General features: G+C 43.0%; 1 protein-coding gene across 2 annotated transcripts in view; it reads left to right on the top strand.

The window, feature by feature from the left end:
• Positions 1 to 25,630, top strand: part of skap1.S (src kinase associated phosphoprotein 1 S homeolog) — a 152,045-nt gene that overhangs the window by 117,683 nt on the left and 8,732 nt on the right. For both annotated transcript variants that reach the window (XM_018238028.2, XM_018238029.2), the window contains exons 5-11: positions 6,326 to 6,394; positions 7,759 to 7,842; positions 7,948 to 8,072; positions 8,823 to 8,886; positions 9,251 to 9,409; positions 15,631 to 15,690; positions 17,064 to 17,176. In XM_018238028.2, coding sequence (XP_018093517.1) covers positions 6,326 to 6,394; positions 7,759 to 7,842; positions 7,948 to 8,072; positions 8,823 to 8,886; positions 9,251 to 9,409; positions 15,631 to 15,690; positions 17,064 to 17,176 — 674 coding nt within the window. The remainder of the gene's footprint in view (positions 1 to 6,325; positions 6,395 to 7,758; positions 7,843 to 7,947; positions 8,073 to 8,822; positions 8,887 to 9,250; positions 9,410 to 15,630; positions 15,691 to 17,063; positions 17,177 to 25,630) is intronic.

The following is a 25,630-nucleotide window of genomic DNA, read 5'->3' as shown; positions in this document are numbered from 1 at the left end:
CAGGGGCACAAATAATCAAAGAAAAAACATCAAAAAAGGCCTTTTTGATATTTTATTTGATTATTTGAGAAAGACCCTTAAGGTCGAAACGCATCGGGCTCACCAATATCTTTTTGTATATTTTTTGTTGTGATTATTTTCCTTTTTTTTGTAATAAATGTATTATTTTTTTCTAAAATTGGGTGTAGTATCCATTACTCTGAATATTTGATGGAGAGAGAGAGCTTGATGGAGAGAGAGAGAGAGAGAGAGATTGATGGACAGAGAGATTGATGGACAGAGAGAGAGAGAGATTGAAGGAGAGAGACTGAGAGACTGATGGAGAGAGAGAAAGACTGATAGAGAGAGTCTGATGGAGAGAGAGTGATAGAGAGAGAGATTGAGAGATCTATACAAAGATAGAGAGATCAATACAGAGATAGGGAGATCGGGAGAGATAGAAGGCATGATACAATGTGGTGCAATACACAGTATAAGAAATTGTTTCCATTCTCTTATTCTTGCACGGAGAAGTCTGTAGAAATAATAGAGGGTTTGACATTTACCATAACACATAATGTAGGTTATTCACATGGGGAATAGAGAGATGCAGGCAGTATATACGCTGTATGTTTAATGGGATTCAAGGGAATTCTTGAGGAAGATTGATTTGGGTCGTTAGTGTCATTAACAAAACGGCAGCTCGTTGTCAGTCTTACTCAAAATAAGTAAGTACAATTTCATAGAAAGAGGCAGTCGATTCACATGGAGACAGTATGGCTTTGCATATTCTTGTGCTCCCAGACTCCCTGAACCCCCCAAAAAATCTAAAGCAAGGAAGGCATTAACACTACTACAGTAATAATAATAATATATTAATTAAGGACAGACAAATTAATATTATTTATAGGCATGCAGGAGCTGAATATTAAACATAAACCCTACAAAGGTTTTACAGCAACAGGTTTCATATAGGGAATAGGCAAAATGGTAATGGGGATCAGTGTGAGGGACTGGAGTTACACAAGTGACTGACTCAGTACAGCTTTGGGCTGGGATTACCATTAGCAGGAGTCGTGCTTGTCATGCTCAGTGGTTAGTGCCCATAACTGGAACTGACGTTGCCACTGGCACGGGAGTGATTGCCATTAGTTCTGGAGCTTTCCACATGAACACACCTTTGCCTTGTCAGCAACTGATTGTGGATCTTCAGCAGCCTCACTGGTACTGGGAGTCTAGTGAAACATCTATACATCTTCCTTTGGAGCTGGAGTCAAGGGATATGTAGTATCTGGCAAATTCACTCTCACTGGTGTCTCCTTTCTCCTCCGTGTCCAGGACTTGGAATTACTGTAAGCAGAGCTGTATTGGGCCGTAGGCCTTTCTGTAGGTCCTGATAGTACTAGGACTCACCACCAGTTCTAGGTACAACAGAAAAAGCAGGGAACGTAGAAGATGACCATAAACCACATCCCGCTCTGAAACCAGTTTATTCCATTTTCTTTATTTCTATTCTCAGCCAGTGTCAGACTAAGCCCTGCAAACCCCACCTGAGAATCTGATACTGAGGTCACACCCTGACAAACATTAGAGCTTGTGCAAAATGGTATAGCTGCTGTGTAGGTCTATAAAGGAAAAGGGCCCCATAGGACCTGAGCCTACCAGTAGATTCGGTGGTACTTTGTTACATTGAGGGGCTCAAGAGGTTTTGGGGGGGGGGGCAGGAAGGCATGTCTGATAAGCACTATCCATATATAGTTAACTTTTATTATACCACTAGCTTACATCATAACTCTCTTCCCTTTGTCCTATCCCATCTTCATCATACTTATCTTCATCATACTAATCTTCATCATACTAATCTTCATCATACTAATCTTTATCATACTTATCTTCATCATACTAATCTTCATCATACTTAGTCTTCATCATTCTTCTAGTCTTTTACACTTTATTCTTACCCGGTTTTTACTCCTCCTGCTCTTGTTACCAGGAATTGTTTGCTCATTATGCTGGAACGTTCCTAAAGCCACTCTGTTGAAGCAATTTTATCTTTGTCCCTCTCTGGTGGTCTCTCACCCTCCATCTTGGCCAAGTATTCTCTTCTTTTTCTTCCCTGTTGACCCTTCTCTCCTCTGTCATTCGAGGATGATTCCCATGGGGGGCATGTAGAGTTGCTGACCTGGTTGCTCCTCTTAAAGCAGCTCATTACAGCGTTGACTTACAATTTCTATAGACAATTTGATATAAAGTGACCCCATACATTTCGTGGTAGGAAATCAGCCCTGGCACCACTACCCTCTTTGATCTTCTACCTCTTCACGCAGTTCTCTGTGCTGTGTATCTTTTCTTCCATTGTTTCTTCCCATCAGCATCTTCCACATTTATTTTGTTCCCTTTGCTTGCCACCTCTCTTCCCATATATATGTATATAATACTGCTTTCAAATAACGAAAGGTAAAGGCAGTGCTATTGTATTGTCATTAGCTTAATAGTGTTGGTTGGGAAAGACCTGGCTTTGCTTTTCCGCCTTCTACTCTCTGTCCGAACTCAAGTTTAAAAACAGCAGCATGTTTAAATCGTTGCATCAGGGATGGGGTTAATGACCCATTTGATGACATTTCCAACCCATTAAAATATATTTTGAATTACATTCTGTTTTTATTTTAGAATGGGACAAAAAACTAATTTTGCCAACATTAGAGGGGCTTGGGGAAAGAACGAGGATAAAAGTACAAAACGCATATCATTTTATGCAAACATTTTTGATTGTAAGCTGTAATGAACAGGGTTTTATCGCAATTATTGGGGAGCTAGAAGGGGTCACAGCACCAAAATACTCAAGGGAGATCCACCAGTTCTGGTGTTTCTTATAGAAAGAAATGGAAGTCAATGGCTGAGGTATGGGACCACCCAGTGTGCCAGGCCTTTACACTCAGTAGTACACTCACTCCATAGCTAACCGCGTCCCCTACAGTGTGATGTGGATATGTTACAGGAGAGAGGATGAGTGTTGCTTTCTCTTTATCCAAATCCCACTATTAATTGCAGATGTCAGAATTCAGCTCAGCAGTGCACCAGTAGGAAGCCATTAACCTGCCTTGTATTTTCAGTAGCCTCATTAAGGCCGTTTTCCTTGCGCATGTTCTTCCTTTTTCCTTCCCTCTCCCCAAAGTAATTGGCACAAACTTCAGTTTTTGACTTTGAGTTTATGGACAAAAGGTGATTATGCATTGTGCTCCTGATAAACGAGGGAGCCGCTGATCGGTATCTGTACGGTCTCATGATCACTGTCTCTCTGCATGAGGAACGCCTGTCTCCGCTGTTAATCTTCTGCCTGATGGTCTCGGGCTAATCCGCACATTTCTGTCTTCTCACTCTCCAAAGTGCTGTGGTTTGTCAGCCATGACACCACCTGTCTCCTCTCCCTTCTTCGTGGTGCACAAACCTGAGAACAGCCATATTTTAGGTCACTGGTGACTGTCGGAGATTTGCACTGATCAATGGTTGGATGTTACTATACAAATTCCTTTTCCAATATATATGAACCTGCACAATTTCATGCAGATTGTAATCCTTTTTATTAAACCAGAAAGGCATTCACAAGAGGTCTTCTAGTGACCTTGCTAGACTACATGCAGCATAGGAAGGAACCAGGAGGCAGATTTCCTCCCAGGCTCGCAAATGGGAGACAGAGACAACTAAATAATAGAGGGATCACCCAAGTGAGCTCTCATATAGAGCAGTGGTTGGGCAGTTTAGCTGATATGGGCTGAAATATGCCAGTTTTAAGCTCATAAGCAACACGTAGCTCATCCCCCCTTAAATATTGCTCCCCTCAAAGCAGGTGCTCATTATCCCATGACTTGGAGAACAAGCAAAGAAACAAAGGCTGCTACTAACTATGAAAATATCCAATCGTATCCCTTATTTATCGACTCCCTAGCAACTCTATTCATACTCACATAGATGTTGCAGATTTGAATGAGGCGTATGAATATAAAAGGCTGGAGACCTCTTCTCTAGGGTTATTTATACCGACCTTGAACATTCATTCAGTCATTGTAGGTTGGATATTGTGTCTTCTTGGACCATCATCTGGAGGGTCACCAGTTGCCCATTTTGCTTTGTACCAATAGGTTTTTAGGACTGTTTGGAAGGAGTAAAGTGTCAGCAGAACGTGTGTTTTTCATGAATAAAAGTTTAGTGCACTGCATTCAACCTATCGGGGTAAGCTGCCTGCAGGACTTAAAGGAGAACTAAAGCCTAACTAAAGATGTAGGTAGAAATGGTGTACATGATGTTTTGTGCTTCTGTACCAGCCCAAGGCAACCACCGCCCTTTAGCAGTAAAGATCTGTGTCTCCAAAGATGCCCCAGTAGCTCCCCATCTTCTTTTCTGCTGATTCACTGATTCACATGCTCTGTGCTGCTGTCACTTACTGAGCTTAGGGAGCCACTCACAATATACAGTACACATAGAATAGAAATGTCACAATATAAGGCTGATTAGTAATTAATACACATAATTACTACATGGCAGCACAGAAACCAGTGCAATTAGCATCAGAATTGAATAATCAGCAAACCTGTAGCATCAGCTTATATTACAGCCAGGGAAGCTCATTTTCTGCTGGATAATTAGTGACGAGCCCTAAGCTTAGCTTCTCAACAGCCAATCAGAGCCCACTGAGCATGTGAGTGTCACAGACACTTTCCAAGATGGTGACCCCCTGTGACAAGTCTGAAGTCCTGGATCATTGCTGCTATTGACAAGCTCAAACTTTAGCCTCGTGCAATATAAATTTTTTAGGGTTTAGTTCTCCTTTAAGGAGATAATGATGCTCCATTTACATGTAGTAGAGCTGACATTTGGCCTTGTGCAATTATTTGACGCCCCCCTGCCCCAGTTATCTTGCCCCACCCCCTAACAAGCATGCTGGGGTTAGTAAATGACCCCCTTAATTGCCCATTATTAACCACGTTTTCATGTTTTATCTGGAAAATATAAAGTTCTTAATCGGGTTGGAAGGTAAATCACCATAGAACAAGAGCAGATCCATTTTATGAACAGGAAAGTGTTGGGAACACTTGAATGCGAACGATAAATACAACCTCTTAATTTTAATGGGGCCAAATCCTTCTCCCAAACTGTCAAATAAATACTGTCAGCCGAGGCAGGAAACAATAAGGGCCGAGTCCTACGAGGCCGAGGGAACGGGGAACAAACCTTTTGGTGAACCAGACTCCTGGGTACGTGGCGCGGGGCTTATCTTCCTGTAATTTATACAACATTTTCGTGCCTGTGACATTCTTGTGGGGATACACAAAGCCCCATGCTGCTAATGGACTGAAAGTAAATGAAATTAAATAAGCGAAGCAAGGCTCATCAACATCGTCTCCCCCCTGGGTAATTCAATTCCTGAGTGCACACTGATGGGAGCGACTCTGCAATCCTGCTGCGGGCGGGAGACTTAACGTGGAAATAAAACTTTTACAGCGGCATTTGTTATGCTCCTGCCAGCAGGGTCTGTACTCTGGTGTGGGGGGGACACTAATGTAATATTCATATTTTGTCACATGTTGTGCAAGCCACATAACCAGATACTAAATATTCCATAAATATACATTCCAGCTTAAGTAACGACCTTTGCATTTTCATTTCCTTGTCGACGCTTTATTATTAACCATTCCACCCCCCCAGCAATGTCACATTCTTCAGTCCTTCTTCAAATAGATCATTTGTTCCCAAAACTTCCTGGGCGCTGTGCCATGTTCTATCGCCCCTATTTACAGTCTGCCCTTATTTTTGCACTTACCGTGCCATGTTTTCTATACAGGTATGGGATCCATTATCCGGAAACTCATTACCCAGAAAGCTCCGAATTACGAAAAGGCTGTCTCCCATAGACTCCATTATAACCAAATAATCCAAATTTGTAAAATGATTTCCTTTTTCTGTGTAATAATAAAACAGTCGCTTGTACTTGATCCCAACTAAGATATAATTAATCCTTATTGGAGGCAAAACCAGCCTATTGGGTTTATTTCATGTTTATATGATTTTCTAGTAGATTTAAGATATGAAAATTCAAATTATGGAAAGATCCATTATCTAGAAAACCCCACGTCCCAAGCATTCTGGATAACAGGTCCCATACCTGTATTACCATCTGCTGTGCACCTCAGTTTTCATGGGTGCCATGCCCTGGCCATTCCCCTGTACTTTGCAGCCATTCACCTTGGGCACTGTATTGTATGTATATATAATTTATGTCAATTACGCATAGAAATTATCTTTCCATAACCAATAAAATAATTTCAACTCTTTATTTTTTTTTTTCCAGAGGAATCTGAAGATGAAGATATATTTAATAAAGTCTTGAAACAGGGCTATCTCGAGAGGAGAAAGAAAGGTAATGTGGCACTTTGGAGGCTGCTTTAGGAGGTGTTCATACTGAAGTAGGTTTTTTTTATCTATCTGATCTATCTGTCTGTATCTATCATCCATCTATGTATCCAGCCATACATCTAGCCAGCCATCTAGCAAACCATCTAGCTAACCATCTAGCCAACCATCTAGCCAGCCATCTAGCAAACCATCTAGCCAGCCAACTAGCAAACCATCTAGCTAACCATCTAGCCAACCATCTAGCAAACTATCTAGCCAACCATCTAGCAAACCATCTAGCCAGCCATCTAGCCAGACATCTAGCAAACCATCTAGCCAGCCGTCTAGCAAATCATCTAGCCAGCCATCTAGCAAACCATTTAGCCAGCCATCATCCAGCCGTGATCCAGACATCATTCAGCCATAATCTAACCATCTATCTAATATCTATCTACAGTATCTATCTAGCAAACCATCTAGCCAGCCATCTAGCAAACCATCTAGCCAGCCATCTATCAAACATCTAGCAAACCATATAGCAAACAATCTAGCCAACCATCTAGCTAACCATCTAGCAAAGCATCTAGTCAACCATCTAACAAACCAGCCGTGATCCAGACATCATTCAGCCATAATCTAACCATCTATCTAATATCTATCTACAGTATCTATCTATCTATCATCTATCTATCATCTATCTATCATCTATCTATCTATCTATCTATCTATCATCTATGTATCTATCTATCTATCATCTATCTATCTATCTATTTATCCTTATAAACATAAGGCATTGGGGTTCAGCTGGCTGGTTCAGAAGACTAAAGATACATTATACAAACACAGTACATGTTGGAACTAACAAAACATTTGATAAGATCTGCTCCAGGTATTGGGTCCTGAAATATTGTAGGTCTCTCTTTAAATGTTCTGTATCCTCCTGTAGACTGACTTGCCACAAGTGTTCTGGTCTTTGGAGCCTGGTGATAAATGTTCATATAATGTTTCTTCTCCCTCGATGCCAATAAGCTCGTATATCATAATACTTGTTTTGTTTGATACACAGAATACAACTGCTGCATTTAAAAAAATCTATATTGAGCCGATGTACTTTCTTCGGGAATACTCGAAGTGCACTTTAATCCTCGTGCTCTCCTGTAATTGCCACATATGACTTTGCCCTGTAGCCAGGTTTCTGATGCTTACGGAAGATAATCATTAAGAATAGGATGCAAAATGTGGAATGTGGAGACATGCCTGGAAAAACTGGTGCTTGATAAAAATCCAGCCTAAAAGATCCCCATTTATTTTCTGCAAAACACTATGCAGTTGGCTCACCCTCAGCCTTGCTTTGTATATTCATTGTGGCTCTCCTTCCTTTTATTCTAGATCACGGCTTTTTTGGATCTGAGTGGCAGAAGAGGTGGTGTGTGCTCACTAAGAGAACTTTCCTATATTATTCCAGTGAGAAAGGTAAATAGAAGTGAGGTTCATGAGTTATTGGTTAATATAAGTTTAAGAGAATGTTTGCCATGGATGGGGCAGAATGCCACCAACTATCGCCCTTTGTTATTGCAGGGAAGCAGCCCAAAGGTGGTTTTCCTATAAAAGATTCTCTAGCACAACTGACGCCTCACATTCGCAAAGACTCCCGGCGTGAAGGTTGCTTCGAAATTGTTACTCCAGACCAACATGTCTTCCAGGTAAGAGCCCGGCTCGTTTAGCAAGTATGGAGCTAATTCTGGTGCCCTGATTATTTGCACCTTGCCCCATTCCAATTTGTGTGCTGTGCCATGACGTATGTATCAATCACAATGTCTCCATTCTGCTGAGGTGGGTAGCCAGGTCCAGACTGGCAATTAATGGATTCTTCAGGTAGCTGTAGAGGAAATCGCACACCCACGACACCCGTCCAATATTGTAGTACCTGGTGCCCGGTGATGGAGGAATCGGCAAACCTCTCAAGTAGACACGAAAAAGCACACCGGCACACAGGATTTGAAGCTGCAGGGCAAGCCCTTGCAATTTTTTAATGCAGTGCAGGTGCACCTGCACTGCATTAAAAAATTGCAAGGGCTTGCCCTGCAGCTTCAAATCCTGTGTGCCGGTGTGCTTTTTCGTGTCTAATTAATGGATTCTGGCAGATTCATAGACAGTCGCTATTTATTGGATCTCTGCGTGTACTTGAAATGCCAAGGCCTTTTTAAAATACCCAGTTTGGATCTGTGGGCAGCACATGGGCATCCCTGGGAATTCCAATAGCTTGCACATCATTCGGAACATGGTGAGGTGTTCCTGGGGACACGGAGTTCAAGTTGACTTAGTTTAGGCAGTAAGTTCAAGGCTTCCTTCGGTCATTGAGACAATAATGGGCAATACAGGGTGCAGTTGTCACTTCTAGAACCACAACATCTTTCAGTTGATAACAACGGTGGTGTGTTACTGTCTTACAGTTTACTGCTTCCAGTCCAAACGATGCCAGAGACTGGGTGGAACAGATACAGTTCTTGGTGAAAGGTGAGTCAGACCAAGAATAAATAATATGTAGAAACGCGGGAGGGACACCTTTGCCAAGTCTCACGTGGGGCTCATTTATAAACACTGAATACATTTGTTCCTTGGCAGTAACTCACAGCAACCAATCAATGATTAGCATTTATCAGCCAGCTGCAGGAAGAACAATGAAAGCCAACATCTCATTGGTTGCCATGAGTTACTGCTCAGGAGCAAACCTGCCCCTGTGTTTATAAATAACCCCTATGATATGAAAAGTTTCTGGACTTTTTCAAGTTAACTTTATTAACAAAGGGAAGAAAAAGACAAAATCACATCCATGCTTAAGAGCCAAGATACCTATTATCATTATTATTTCTCTTCCCAGACATACAGTCGACTATTATTCCCTATGATGAGGATGAGGAGGATGATGATGAGGAACCCTATGATGATGTTGAACGCCCAAAATCTTCTCCAGCAGTTGGTCTTCCAAATAATATAAAAGACAGCCTGCAGGAAGATGATGTCTATGAATCGATACCAGGTGATTGGGTCTTGACATTAAATGCAGCCTGTGCCTTTAATTCCCAGTCAGAGGCTTCTCTGGTCTTTGGTTGATTATGTTAATGTGAATACAGTCACTTCAGAGGCCGTTTCTTCTGTCCCTAGCAACGCTCACACACACACACAAAAAGCATTATTTCCTCAGCAAGTCATCGTCGTTAATGAAGTTTTACAAAAACAGACACAACCAAGGAAAAATAAAATTTCACAGGTGATAAATTTTTCCAATTTCCCTGGCAGAATTGGATCAGATTGTTAAATTAAGAGTGAAGGTGTCTGTTAGACAGCAAGGAGCGCTGATGGGTAATTTTATAGAGTGGAAAATTGAATCAAATTGCTACATTAAAACCCAACTCCTGCGAGATTTTTCTCCGGCGCTGTCCATGTCGTCAGTGTTCAGAGTCCATGCACGGCTGTGCCGCGGGCTCTTCCCTTTCTGCACTGTCGGTTATCCCTCATGTAACCAAACAATGCAGAGAGGGCCTAGAGGGTGGAATAAGCTGCAGGGAAAGGGTGCAGGGCTGGCGTTGAGTGTTTGCTACTGTGACCAACACTCTATTAAGCAAAGTATTTAACCTGCTTGCAGGGGATTTCTAATTACTCTCTCTATCTAAACCATTGATGTGCACAGCAGACAGTGGCTGGTCAGCAAACTGCTAGTTAGGGTTGTGTTTAGGGCTTAGCAAGGAGGGTGTTTGCCAAGGGCAGTCCATCCTTTTGAGGTTACTAGGCTATATGTACAAATATACTGTGCATTATCATTAATGTTTAAATACAGGATGACCAACCGCAGTGCTGATAAATTGCAATAATTGCCCCCCCCCATATTAAAAGAGAAGGAAAGGCTAAAAGTAAGTCAGCTTTATTAGAAAGATCTATATAAATACACCAGTAAAGCATCAAAGTAATGCTGCTCTGAGTCCTCTGTCAAAAGAAACAGCACATTTCTTTCCTTCTATTGTGTACTCATGGGCTTCTGTATCAGACTTCCTGTTTTCAGCTTAAACCTCCAGGGCTAGGGCTTGAGCATGCTCAGTTTGTTCCTCTCTTCTCCCTGCTGTAATCTGAGCCCAGAGCTATGAGTGAGCAGGGAGAGACTCAGACAGGAAGTGATGTCACACCAAGCTAATATGGCAGCTGCTATCCTAAACAAACAGAGAGAGCTTCTAGGGCTCAGGTATGGTAAAGCATTCTGCAGAATAAATATAGTGTTACATCTTGCACTGTTGTGGCTACTGGCTTTCCTTCTCCTTTAAGGCCCAGCTTTATTGCTTTATTTTGGGGCCCCTTCTTTAATTGCTGCTATTGTCTTATTTGGAAGCATAGATTTTGTAAAGTCGGTCCCTCTCCAGAGAACGGAGATAAGGGATTGTCTCATATGGGCAACACATGGGATTTAACAAGTTGATACTTCTTAAATCCTTCTTATCATGTGAAGCTGGCCCAGCTCCCACTTCCAGAACTGCATCACAGCAGACCCAGAATACAAATAAAAAACAAATTATCTAAAGGGGGTTAGTGGTTGCCATCTTGTCCCACCTGATGTCATTTACTCAACTATTGGTGACCAGTGGCACGCGCAATTGAAGTCAGGGCCAAATCAGCATCCACTGTGCATGCTTCTGAGCCGAAAGCACTTGGAAAGTAATATCAAGTGGAACAAGATGGCGGCCTTCATCTCCGCAGCACTTCGTTCACAGACAGAGCAATTGAGGTATTTTTGGAAGTCTGCGGTGGTGCAGTTTGGTAACTGTGTAGGATTATTAAACCATTTCCATTTTCCTTTACATGGTCCATAGAACAATTTGCTAAGACAATTTCGGCAGAATTGCCCACCCATGGGACCCTATAGAGACCCATCAGCAGATACTTTTGATCCCATCTAATCATTGTCAGTGTGTGCCCTGTACCTCCCTCCATTGTTCTGTCTCCATTTATGTCTTGAAATTAATGAGCCAATTGTTCAATATTCAACTGGCCATTTTCAAGCCTGTAGCCAATAACCCTGTTTCAACAGACATTGAAAATCAAGTAAAATTATTCATGTAGTATATTTTAAATAAGACCGTTCTTTTCTGTTGCTGATGGGCTGATGGAGAGTGAAATGTTATCAACCGCTCGTTCTTCTTGTGCCAGTGGGGAGGCCTTGACCCTCCCCAGATCTGAACACGACTGTGTTATTCACACTTATGTTTTATTGTTAGAGGAATTTACCCTACTTTCGTACTCTTATTATTTTTCCACCGCTGACTGTAGAGTTTATGTGATTTTCTTTATTTTAATGACTATAAATGATCGTATAACCCATGAGCAGCCAACGCAGGTCTTGATCAACTCTCGGTGATAAAAGTACGGCTGTCAGATATAAACCCAATACAAGGCTGATTCCTTTCTCCTATTAATCTAACTCAACTGACCTTCTCTCAGCACACAAGACCTTTCCAGCCCTCCCGTCGTCTCCGAGATGAGCAGGAATCCAGCTCAGAAGACTGTAAGGCCATTAATGGCAATAAATGTGTATGAACACAGAGACTGTCTGCGATTACAGCAGGAAAAACTCTTCCCTCTAGAGAGAGACTTCCCGTAAGGCAGCGAGAAAGTGAGACGGATCACTATGAAGCCCTGTGGGACCCGCACAGCCGAGCCGGGATACTCTTACTGGCCTTCTCAGTGCGGCGGGGGCAATATCACTCAGTGTGGTGGGGGCAATATCACTTAGTGCCGGGAAACATTTTCACCTTGTGCTCAGAGGAGGGAGCAGGTGCCCGCCATGAAAGCAGGAGATTAAGAAGGGCTCAAGTACGAAGAGAGGTTTCTTTCTCCCCTGCTGTGACTTCCATTGCTCCATTTCAGGGCCTGATTTAGTATTTCTGCACATGGCGCGGGTTGCAATGCTTTGTTAATGGCAACGGCTAATTTAACTCAAGGGATCTCTGCCAACCCTGTGGCTCTACGAGATATGATCTGCATCTTCACCCAGATTTGTCTAGAAAAGGGGCAGAAAGTATGGCTGATTCATAACGAAGGTTTTTTTCTTCCATTAATGTCCCTTAAATAGACGGTAGGGTATAGATGCCAAGCTTGTTTTATTGACATTTATTATTGATATTCTTTCTGGAGGTGCCATATTACATGGGGAGATATGGAGGTGAGAGGAGCCGCATCTCAATGCCAGTTGGGCATCCAGATTTCAGATAATAGGAAGGTCAGCCCATGTCTACCTTGATACCTGTTCAGCTAAAGGCAGCCCCCAATATATGTGTTTACTCTAAAAATAAGCAAATTTATATCTATAAATCTTGCAGGTTAGGTATTTTTTCATTTACAAACCAACTACAGTAGTAGGGGCAATGCTCACAGTAGACGGTCAGATGCAGTAGAAACCCAACCCTTTCCTCTCATCCATTCACTAAAGTAATTATCGACCCCAAACGGTAAATAAACGTACATAGCGCTGAAGCAAATTGGTGGTACGTTACTCTGGCATGCAGTGCTTCACAGAGGGATTTGAGCCAAATAAGTTGGGTGTAATGGTGTGCTCTGTTCATGGTTAGCGCTTCAAATCTCAAAAGCAGAAAATACGACATTTGCCAACAAACTGCCAGCTAGACAAATGTTACATGCTGCTAACAACTGGGCACAAATTGCATCTTTGTTAAGTAAAGTTAAAACAGGGCATGGCTCTTACTGTAAGTCTTAGGTGGGGCCTTGGACTCTTGGGCATGATGGCGTCTAGAGAAAGTTTTACTGGTTTTGTTTTCTATAGTTGTGCCAGACCGATGATTTGACATGTTAGGCATCTGTGCCCCACAGCTTCTGTCCTACTCCCCTATATTAATAAGGCCTCAACAGCACAATCTCTTCCCATACAGGGTGTGGACCAGCAGGAGGTGGAGGGTTGGCTTGGCTTAACGTGTGGGGAACAGGCAAGTCAGATATTGTGGTTACAAAACTGGCACAGACATTTCTTCCAGTAATGTGCCCAAGGTTCCTGCCTCTTCCACAACTATCTATTTGGGTCTATCCTCAGGACCTGAGCTGAAGGAAAAGGACTTCCATGCAGTTGGCAGATTATGCACTATTGGGTAAATACAGGGACCTGATCATTTATATATGATGATGTTATACATAGAGCTTGGGTTGGTTGGGGGTCATGTGTAAAGTTCTGGTGGGTAACATCTGGACAGTGAGCCGCCTTGTTCTAGAGCAGGGGACCCCAACTTTTTTTTAACTGTGAGCCACATTCAAATGTAAAAAGAAGTTGGAAAGCAACACAAGTATAAAAAATGTCCGGGGTGCCAAATAAGGGTTGTGATTGGCTATTGGTAGCCCCTATGCGGACTCGCAGCCTACAAGTGGCTCTATTTGGCAGTGCACCTGATTTTTATGCAACTAAAACTTGCCTTCAAGCCAAGAATTCAAAAATAATCTCCTGCTTTGAGGCCACTGAGAGCAACATCCAAGGGGTTGGGAAGCAACATGTTACTCATGAGCCACTGGTTGGGGATCACTGGTTTAGAGGATCGTGTCTTAAGGCCTGAGAGTGGGTGGGAAGGAGTTGTGACTAAGCATGCTGAAACAAGGAGCTTGTCCGGAGCAAATTGCCATGTATTATCTAAAATGGAAACATTAAGAGATCTGGCTGGGGAGCAGAAAGCAGATCATGTTCCAGACTGACTGGTATAAGCGCGGATGATTGTGTTTGAGAAAGCCACCAATGCCATTTATGTGAGGCCAGGAAACAAGCAGACATTCATTTGCAATGTCCGTTGAATTCTTTATAAGATCCTCGCTGCTAATGATATTTGCCAAACTGCACTGTCCAGTCACGGCTCTAGGTTTTCCATGGAAAAGAATCACAGCTCGAGTTTCCAAGCACAAGGCTTGGCTATATATTTTGTTTGTATCCCACTAAATGGGAAATATTTTCTCTTGTACAGTCCCTCCATGTGTTACTGAAGAGCCATCTCTAATAGCGCTGCCCTCAAAGATTGGAAGGGTGGGGTGCTTCCCATTCCGTTGTATCCACAGCCCATTTACATGGTTGCATTTTAGAAATGCAGAATGCAAGCAAAGCCACTTTCAATAATTTATCTTCAAATCAATGGGAATGAGTTTGTGTCTGGCGGGCACAATGAAGTCTGATTTACTCAGGAGGGATGCTTCTCTCTAATGGGGGGCCGAGCCACCGATTCACTGACCCCTTTGCTTGGGATCCAATTTGTAACTCGCAAAGAGCTGACCTAATTCTCATTGATTGTCGTCGGTTAGCCGAGACAGCGGTACACGAGCATTAGCAGTCAGGTGGGCTCTCGCGCAGGAAGGAGTCTCACCACAGAACATTGCTTTCAGTGTTTGTCCTCAGACCATCTAACCGCTGAACTATACAGTGTGCCGTGTACAGGTGCTGTGCTATAGAGTAGCAGGATTTGGGGCACCCTCATATCAATGCAAATCTATGTTGCCCTTTTCTGGCACACTCTTCTAGAACAGGGGTACACTTCATTGTGTACAGGGCACCTACCTGCTGGCAATCAGGCAAACATGGAAACCTTTTGCAATATTCAATGAATTGTCCAGTCCCTCCACCTTACAGGTAGCAATGAATCCATCTCAGGAGATCCCACAATGGACTTGATGTAGAAAGGAGACTAATGCAAGGGGCGGTAGCAATGGTAGCTTGCAAGTAGCCAAGCATGCAAGTAATCTGGCCTTCATACCTGCTATAGCAAGTGCAGATCAATGGGTATTCCTGTTAAATACAACACTGCTGCAGAAGACAGGTGATTAACACATTTGTCATTTTTAAGCAAATAATCCATTTTTTTAAAAATACATTTTATCTGTAATCTGAAACGCACAACAATCTGTTAAAGCAATTGACCCCATTGTAATTAGGGATGCACCAAATTCAGGATTCAGCCTTTTTCAGCAGGATTCGGCCGAACCGAATCCAAATCCTAATTTGCATATGCAAATGTGCATATGCAAATTAGGGGTGGGGAGGGAAATCACGTGACTTTGTCAAAACACAAGGAAGTAAAAAATGTTTTCCCCTTCCCTCCCCTAATTTGCATATGCATCTGCAAATTAGTATTCGGTTCGGTATTCAGCGGAATTTTGTGCACCTGTTGTAGGACCTTCCAAGTGTCCTAATAAAAGATTTATTTTCCCGAGTTTTGACATTGTGTCTCTTCGCAGGTGAAGAAGAGTTGGAAGAATCCGAAGATGAAAAGGCGACGAATTATGAGATGAAACCAGGTAAATAAAATTAACTTCTTTCACAAGTAACTCAATTCTGCTTCAACCCTGCTCTCATATCGGTAAGATTTGTGGCTTACAAACCTGCAAAAGGATATGCAATGTTGTGGGACTTGTATTGTCTGCAGCAATATATATATTTATTTATACATACAGCCTAGACATGACGAGACAAAGATAGAGCACAAGCCGGAATCCTGCTCTTTCCACCACCTGGCTCAGTCCTGCCACGTGTTTCCTTTCCACCAGAACCTTGTACTTTCCACCTCTGCTCAGGATGAACCTCAGAACCCCGACAGCCAAGGGGAAATGCCTAGCGCTCTCTGATAACACACACCATGATTAGTCAGTGTAAGGGCCCTCCATCTGTGAGAGCCTGTGGTGGGGGGTGTAAGGAAAAAAGATCAGCAGTCGGGTATGGAGGTACATGAACTGCTGGATGGAAAATGAAGCATGGGTGCCCAGAATCGAAAGCATGGGTGCCCAGAATCTAAAGCATGGGTGCCCAGAATCTTAAGCATGGGTGCCCAGAATCGAAAGCATGGATGCCCAGAATCTAAAGCATGGGTGCCCAGAATCTTAAGCATGGGTGCCCAGAATCTAAAGCATGGGTGCCCAGAATCTTAAGCATGGGTGCCAAGACTTTACCAATGTGGGTGAAGGAGACATTATTGGCATGGAGAGAGCTGAGAGGGGAAATGCTCTTTGTAACACTTTTGGGTTCCTACGATACCAATTAGAGCATGAGCACATGTCCGGTTCCTTCAGCTGGAAAAAGAAACTACACAGAGAGTCCTACACATTAGTGGATTTTCCTTAGAGGCTGCAAAAAGGAAAAAGCCAGCAATGATGTGATCAGAGAGCGCGGATGTTACTGTTGAAGGCAGGGAAGTAAGACACTAGAATAGGAACAGTGGTGTTAGATGTATCAGTAAGTTTTACCTTTCAGAATAAAAGGGAACAGCAAATGGTACTGGAGACTGGAGGACTGTGATGGGTACTGGAATAAAAAGCAGAGGGCAGTGTGTCCATATAGAGCAAGAAGGAACCTCTCTTTTTCCACCATAAAAACTAGATGTACGGCCAAACAGAGCCTCGTGTAGGTTGACAATCCACATAGGGGCTTCCAAATGGCCAATAACAGCACTTATTTGGCACCCCAAGAACAGTTTTCATATTGGTGTTGCTCCCCCACCCCTATTACTTATGAATGTTGCTCACGGGATCAAAAGGTTGAGGATCCCTGCTATAGAGGATCTGTCAAGTCAAGAGTCAAGAGTGAGTTAACTGACTTTACTTATGAACTTATCTATCCCTTGTTCACTAATAGCCACAGAAATAAGGACATTTTTCTTCTCCCCCCCCCCCCCCAGGTGAAGCTGTGACCACCTATGGAGATTATTACCAAGGACTCTGGAACTGTTTCAGTGACAATAATGATGAGCTTTCCTTTGAGCGAGGCGACCTTATCCACATCCTGAGCAAGGTGAGTCTCTAACTGGAGGTGCCACGGAGGGAGACCATTAACCTGTGTGGGTGACTAGGGAGCTGCCAATTTGTGGCTTGATAATACGTGCAAGATCAGATGGAACATATGGAGAATAGAGGTACAGGCAAGCCCTGCTTATATAGCTCTGATACTAAGAATAAGCTATGGGAAAGGCCTGCCCATATAGTCCTGATTGTAGGAATAAGCTATGGGAAAGGCCTGCCCATATAGTTCTGATTATAGGAAAAATGTATGGGAAAGGCCTGCCCATATAGTGTTGATTCTAGGAATAAGCTATAGGAAAGGCCTGCCCATATAGTCCTGATTCTAGGAATAAGGTATGGGAAAGGCCTGCCCATATAGTGTTGATTCTAGGAATAAGCTATAGGAAAGGCCTGCCCATATAGTCCTGATTCTAGGAATGAGCTATGGGAAAGACCTGTCCATATAGTCCTGATTCTAGGAATAAGGTATGGGAAAGGCCTGTCCATATAGTCCTGATTCTAGGAATAAAGTATGTATGCAGTTTAAGCAGGGCCAGATTTAGACATAGGGTGCCCCTAACTGGGACCACTTGTTGCCCCCCATCCATTTCCCCGCCTTCATATGTGTGTGTGCATGTATGTGCAAATGTTATCTTGTTTGGTCTGAGCACAGACATTGGCACGTGGGAGATACCAAGCTAACAAATCTCCAGCATGTCCACAGTGCTTCCATATTGCCACCCCTAAAATTCTGCCGCCCCTGGCCCGGGTCCTTTGTGGCCTTTTCCTGAGGGGTAAGTGAGACATAAGGAAGGCAGGTCCCTGCCCCATAGAGCTTACAGCTGTGGCATATAGGGTTAAGGCTGCACTTTAGGGGAGGGCTCCTGAGCAGATATATTGGGGTCCATAGAAGTTTTCAGCTGCCGCCATTGGTTATTAGCGTGTTCTCCTTTCTCCCCATGGCGGAGGGTTTGTGTTAATTACTGGAATCCTGCAGCATTTCCTGATTTAATTGTATTTAGCTGGATGTGGCAGCGTCTCCATAAAGGAAAAAAAAAAAAAGTTAATTTCCTCGGTTGCCATAAATAAAATATATTTGCGTGAGTTGGGGGCGCAGAAGGGGTTTGCTGCCCTCTGCTGGACGCTTCTTCTCATCCCACTTTCCCTGGTTGAATAAGAGCTTTGTGGCCTGTGTCCTGCTGCTCGGAATGTTTGATTTGTGTCCTGGGAGAGGTGCAGGAATTGACGCATTGCTCCCCCGCTGTCACTGCTCCTCTATAGCTGCATGTGTGCGCGCTGACTCACCAGGCAGACCTGCGACTTTTGACCCCATTTATTTGCCTCAAGAGGTGCCATTGAGTTAACAGGACTGAGGGTCAGCTGGAAGGCAGCGGTCACACGCCGGTCACATTCAGCAGGTCATTCCTTTTCTCAGACAGAAAGCAATCGTCTAGAACAAGTCCTGGCAGCATTATTCCTGCCAGGTAATTCTTATAAATGAACAGACACCCAGCAAGAGGGAGAGGAGGGTGGGAGGTAATTACGGGAGAAAAATGTGCTGGGAAATCAGCGAAAGGTCCACAGAAATATACAGAAGCCCAACTACCGTCCCCAAATTCTATTTCTTCCCTTTAGTTACCCCACAAACATTCATGTCACAGGGAGATTTTATTGGTGACTTAAGTGCTGTGATTATGTTTCATTTTCATGCTAATGGCTCTTTCTATATACTCCGTGTATTGCTGACTCCCAGCTCTCCTTTCTTTAATTGCTTGGTAATTATTAATTCACTCACTTTAACCTCTGCACACAAAGGCTTTTTTCTCTTAATAGCTTTCCTGGTGTACAGGTCACACAGCTCTACCTAAACACACTTTGTAGGTTCACTTGATAAAATGTGGGTTAATGGCCTGGTATAGTAGGGAGAGATGGTGCCTATAGTAACAGTGGGATAATAGTCTCTGGGAAGGGAGTGTGACTGTGGGATAGCAGGTATAGTAGGGAGAGATGTGTCTATAGTAACAGTGGGATAATAGTCTCTGGGAAGGGAGTGTGACTGTGGGATAGCAGGTATAGTAGGGAGAGATGTGTCTATAGTAACAGTGGGATAATAGTCTCTGGGAAGGGAGTGTGACTGTGGGATAGCAGGTATAGTAGGGAGAGATGTGTCTATAGTAACAGTGGATAATAGTCTCTGGGAAGGGAGTGTGACTGTGGGATAGCAGGTATAGTAGGGAGAGATGTGTCTATAGTAACAGTGGGATAATAGTCTCTGGGAAGGGAGTGTGACTGTGGGATAGCAGGTATAGTAGGGAGAGATGTGTCTATAGTAACAGTGGATAATAGTCTCTGGGAAGGGAGTGTGACTGTGGGATAGCAGGTATAGTAGGGAGAGATGGTGCCTATAGTAACAGTGGATAATAGTCTCTGGGAAGGGAGTGTGACTGTGGGATAGCAGGTATAGTAGGGAGAGATGTGTCTATAGTAACAGTGGGATAATAGTCTCTGGGAAGGGAGTGTGACTGTGGGATAGCAGGTATAGTAGGGAGAGATGTGTATATAGTAACAGTGGATAATAGTCTCTGGGAAGGGAGTGTGACTGTGGGATAGCAGGTATAGTAGGGAGAGATGGTGCCTATAGTAACAGTGGATAATAGTCTCTGGGAAGGGAGTGTGACTGTGGGATAGCAGGTATAGTAGGGAGAGATGGTGCCTATAGTAACAGTGGATAATAGTCTCTGGGAAGGGAGTGTGACTGTGGGATAGCAGGTATAGTAGGGAGAGATGGTGTCTATAGTAACAGTGGATAATAGTCTCTGGGAAGGGAGTGTGACTGTGGGATAGCAGGTATAGTAGGGAGAGATGTGCCTATAGTAACAGTGGGATAATAGTCTCTGGGAAGGGAGTGTGACTGTGGGATAGAAGGTATAGTAGGGAGAGATGGTGTCTATAGTAACAGTGGATAATAGTCTCTGGGAAGGGAGTGTGACTGTGGGATAGCAGGTATAGTAGGGAGAGATGTGCCTATAGTAACAGTGGGATAATAGTCTCTGGGAAGGGAGTGTGACTGTGGGATAGCAGGTATAGTAGGGAGAGATGGTGTCTATAGTAACAGTGGATAATAGTCTCTGGGAAGGGAGTGTGACTGTGGGATAGCAGGTATAGTAGGGAGAGATGGTGTCTATAGTAACAGTGGATAATAGTCTCTGGGAAGGGAGTGTGACTGTGGGATAGCAGGTATAGTAGGGAGAGATGGTGCCTATAGTAACAGTGGATAATAGTCTCCTGGAAGGGAGTGTGACTGTGGGATAGCAGGTATAGTAGGGAGAGATGGTGTCTATAGTAACAGTGGGATAATAGTCTCTGGGAAGGGAGTGTGACTGTGGGATAGCAGGTATAGTAGGGAGAGATGGTGTCTATAGTAACAGTGGATAATAGTCTCTGGGAAGGGAGTGTGACTGTGGGATAGCAGGTATAGTAGGGAGAGATGTGCCTATAGTAACAGTGGGATAATAGTCTCTGGGAAGGGAGTGTGACTGTGGGATAGAAGGTATAGTAGGGAGAGATGGTGTCTATAGTAACAGTGGATAATAGTCTCTGGGAAGGGAGTGTGACTGTGGGATAGAAGGTATAGTAGGGAGAGATGGTGTCTATAGTAACAGTGGATAATAGTCTCTGGGAAGGGAGTGTGACTGTGGGATAGCAGGTATAGTAGGGAGAGATGGTGCCTATAGTAACAGTGGATAATAGTCTCTGGGAAGGGAGTGTGACTGTGGGATAGCAGGTATAGTAGGGAGAGATGGTGCCTATAGTAACAGTGGGATAATAGTCTCTGGGAAGGGAGTGTGACTGTGGGATAGAAGGTATAGTAGGGAGAGATGGTGCCTATAGTAACAGTGGATAATAGTCTCTGGGAAGGGAGTGTGACTGTGGGATAGCAGGTATAGTAGGGAGAGATGGTGCCTATAGTAACAGTGGATAATAGTCTCTGGGAAGGGAGTGTGACTGTGGGATAGCAGGTATAGTAGGGAGAGATGGTGCCTATAGTAACAGTGGATAATAGTCTCTGGGAAGGGAGTGTGACTGTGGGATAGCAGGTATAGTAGGGAGAGATGGTGTCTATAGTAACAGTGGATAATAGTCTCTGGGAAGGGAGTGTGATTGTGGGATAGCAGGTATAGTAGAGAGAGATGGTGCCTATAGTATTGACTGTATTAGGTAATTAGGTATAGTATGGAAAGATGGAAACATTAATACTTAATACCAGTGTTTTTGGTTGGTGGTGCAGGGAGCTGTAGTCCAACAACAGCCAAATGGCTATAGCTATGTAGGGTGCTTCTACATATTTAGTGTCACCATAAAGTGTCTGTTTTCCTCCCCACCAGTTAAAAGCAGCCCTGCAGATACAAGGTATTTTGGTTTCCATTATTGTTGGAAATGTATAAATGATATAAATATATATTTACAGTATATTCTGCCCAGGGTGCTGGGAGTTGTAGTGAGGAGCGTCTGTCCTCAATCAGCAGAACTTTAGCAGATTCCGATCCTTTGTCTCCTTCCTTATTGTAAGTCTTGGTGTGAATTATTTTGGGGAATGGATACAATGTAATTGCTATAGTGCTGACTAAGATATTACAAGTTCAAACCCCACGGTGGCCCTAAAATAATAAAAGAATATGGGATCCACATAGAAATCCCCCAAAGGCAGAGCCTGCAGACAAGAAACTGGCTACTTTTATTAAAGAAAATACATTACGAAACTCCCTGCAGCTCCGGCTTCTGTCAACAGTCAAGTCTATAAATCAGCAATTAAATCTGCTCATTCCAATTATCCGTACGGAGAATCCATCGTAACATAATAACTGGGAAATAGTGGGTGGGTGAGCAAAGCTGTGTGGGTGCCCTGCGCATCAGAGGTAATACCCCAGTCTGACAGGCAGAGGGCGCCAGAGAGTGACACGAAGACCCCCATGCAAAGTAACACCTCACCCCCCCTGTTATATATCAGATGTTGGCTCTTTGGCTGTAATTAGAGTTAAAGTAACCGGGACACTAGGGTGTAGGTTGCACTGCAGATCTGTGTCTATTGCTCAAAGAGGAAATGATTAAATGGCAGTTTAAAGGGATACTGTCATTGGGAAAAAAATTATTTCAAAACGCATCAGTTAATAGTGCTGCTCCAGCAGAATTCTGCACTGAAATCCGTTTTACAAAAGAGCAAACAGAATTTTTTATATTTAATTTTGAAATCTGACATGGGGCTCGACATATTGTCAGTTTCCTGGGTGCCCTCAGTCATGTGACTTGTGCTCTGATAAACTTCAGTCACTCTTTACTGCTGTACTGCAAGTTGGAGTGATATCACCCCTCCCTTTCCACCCCAGCAGTCTAAAAATTAGGGATGCACAGAATCCAGGATTCGGTTCGGGATTCGGCTTTTTTTCAGCAGGATTTGGATTTGGCCGAATCCTTCTGCCTGGCCGAATTTGCAAATTATGGATGGGGAAGGAAATTGCATGACTTTGTCTCAAAACAAGGAAGTAAAAAATGTTTTCCCCTTCCCACATACGCAAATTAGGATTAGGATTCGGTGCTGTATTTGGCCGAAACTTTCGCGAAGGATTCAGGGGTTCGGCCGAATCCAAAACTAACAACAGAGCAATGGGAAGGTAACCAGATAGCAGCTCTCTAGAGTGAATTATTCGCAGTATAAACTGTAATTTAGAGATAAAAACAACATCATAAAAATTTCCATTATTGGGATCCTTTGCTTTACCTGTTGTCCCTCCTGCTCTTCTAATCTGTTGCTCCCTCTGCCTTTCTTATTCTTTCTTTTAATTGCTCCTCTAAATTTATCCCCTATCCCCGAAATGTTACTTCAGCGTGGGTACGAGGCAGAGCAGCTCAGGCTTGGAGGGTTCCGTCTCTCTAACGCAACTGCCAGATTGGATTGGGTTTTAGAAGTGGTGTCAGAGTTGGAGGGTTCCCCCAACAGATTTTAAGGTTTGGGGGCTGAATTCAAAAGAGGATTGGACAGAATGATCCCCTATGGCCTGGGTCAGACTTGCCTTTCTGCATAACCAGAACTATCCTGGTGGGATCAGCTCCCCCTGCAGGCCGGTGCCTTAAATTGTACGACACAAGCCTTGAGTCTCATCACACCATGACTGATTAGTAGCAACGCACTGAATCTGATATTTGGGAGAAATCCTTCGGGAAAGATCCAGTTGACTATCAAACCAAATCCAAATTAGCATATGCAAATTAGTGGCAGGAAAGAAAAAAGTGGAAGAAAAATTCTTCTTTTGTGACGAAAAGTCATGTGATTTCCTTACCTGCCCCAAATTTACATATGCAAATTAGGATATGGATTCAGGTTCGGCCAGGATTTGGCAGAATCCGAATCCTACTGAGAAAGGCCAAATCCGGGATTCGGTGCATCCCAACTGATTAAAAAGTGATTTTTTAACGTTTCCCACATCTTCCCTAAGCAGAGGAACATCCCAGCAGCCTCTTTCTCCTGACGCGTTTCTCAGGTGGATCATTTTCAGTAACCGACCAGCAGGTGGCGCAGTTGTAACAACGTTTATCCATATTAACACTATGTATTTCCCTTTAGATCTTGTATTCTTAAAGAAAACGATGGATGTCAATTTGAAATTGCTTAAAATAGCAATCAACATCAATTTTACATTCACTTATTTTAAAGGTTTACTTTTCCTTTAAGGGGACATAAAGCATTTTAGAAAATCACTCTCGTCCTGTAGATAATGATAAATAATTGATGGCTCCAGATTTCAGTCTGGGTTCAAATCAATTGTTACCTTTAAAAAAAATGACCCTTTTCTGGTTACTAATTGCTCCCAGTGTTACAAATAAGCAGTGGGCGTGGCTTCCCTGGGATGTGGGCAGCCAATCACAGCTCTGTCTTCCCACAGACTGCACTTCCTTGTTCCATCTGGCTGCTGATTGGCTGCCATCCTATAATGCAAACAGGCCTGGGGTCATTTTTAAATTATTGCAAAAATTACATTCAAATGCACCTTCTTTTATTTTACTTCTATTAGTTCCCCAGAAATAGACTTTTTTTTCAATTACTTTCTATTTTCTCTTTGTGATTGTTTTTTTTTTTTTATAATATTGAAGTTGAAATTACCGTTTGTCTTTCAGAGGGGGGTCAGTGACTCTGTAACTGGTTTAAATTGATCCATGAGTTGATCCATTTCTTGTGTTTATCCCTGCTGATTCAATAGTTACTGAGAAATGGATCAACTAATGCAGCAAATTGTTCAGAATCCCGGGTCAGACTGGAACCCTAGAGACAGGAACATTTGGCTTTAGTTTAGTAAAGAAAACAGTAAAAAAAATGGGGAAAATGTCTTTTATTTCTGGTGAACAATTTAAAAACAACTGAACTCTGAGTGTTTGAAAGGAGAATGACCCCTTTAATGCAGCACACTCAAAGCAAAGCCACCCATGTGTCTCCAAGGAGCTCCAGTACTGCCAGTGCTTGGGGGTTATCTAATAAGGAAATAGAGAAATAAATCAGTTTAAAAAAAAAAGAGAAGGAATGGGAAATAGTTAAATCGTGGACTTGATAGAGAACATGTGATAAAGGGAAAGGTAAAAAGCAGAGGAGAAGGAGAAGAGTAGAAAGGTGGTGAAGAGGAGAGAAGAGAATATAGAGACATCTGAAGGGCAGAGGAAAGATGATTGTGACATAAGGAGGGGGAAATAAAAAAGAAAAGAGAAAAACAAAAGCAACGGGAGCTACAAAAAGGAAGAAATACAAAGAAAGGGAGTCAGAAGAATAGGAGAGAAGAAGAGAAATTGGGATGAAAACAGGTGAGACATATAGGAACATGAGAAGGGGAAGAAGAGACTAAACAAGATAAAGGAAGAAGAAAGGGAAGAGAGAAGATTATACAGAAGAAACATGACAGAGAGGAGGGAGGACAGAGTGAGGGAAGGTGGGGGATCCCCAGGAAAGGTATGGGGGGGAATATATAACAAGGAAACAAACAGAGAAGTTACAGGAGAAGCAGAGGAATATCTGGGACAGTTAGTAAAGCAAAAGCAGAACAGCTGAATATACCAGAGTAACTTCACTCTCTGCCACATTCTCTTTACCAACTTGGGGTGAATACAGAGAAGGTGGGTACAAGACAGAGAGAGGGTGGGAATGCCTGACTGCCCTACTCACACAACAAATACTTCTCACCCTGATCATTGCACGGAAAGAGAGAATTCAGCAGGAACATTGTGTTTTTTGTACGGTCTCTTCTCACTTTAATAATCAGGGCAGGGTATAAAGTGCCAACAGCACAGTGACTTTGCCATCAGTAATGGGCCCCTATCTTTGTGGCATTTTTTACCCGATTAAAACAATGGGATTCTCTTCTGTAACATGACGTTAATGTTATTGCTTGGTTCATGCCCAGCAAACATTTCACCGTAATATTCCGCC

Source organism: Xenopus laevis, chromosome 9_10S, assembly GCF_017654675.1.
Source record: "Xenopus laevis strain J_2021 chromosome 9_10S, Xenopus_laevis_v10.1, whole genome shotgun sequence".
NCBI lineage: Eukaryota > Metazoa > Chordata > Amphibia > Anura > Pipidae > Xenopus > Xenopus laevis.
The sequence above is the reverse complement of the archived record's forward strand: the minus strand, read 5'-3'. Positions and strand labels throughout refer to the sequence as shown.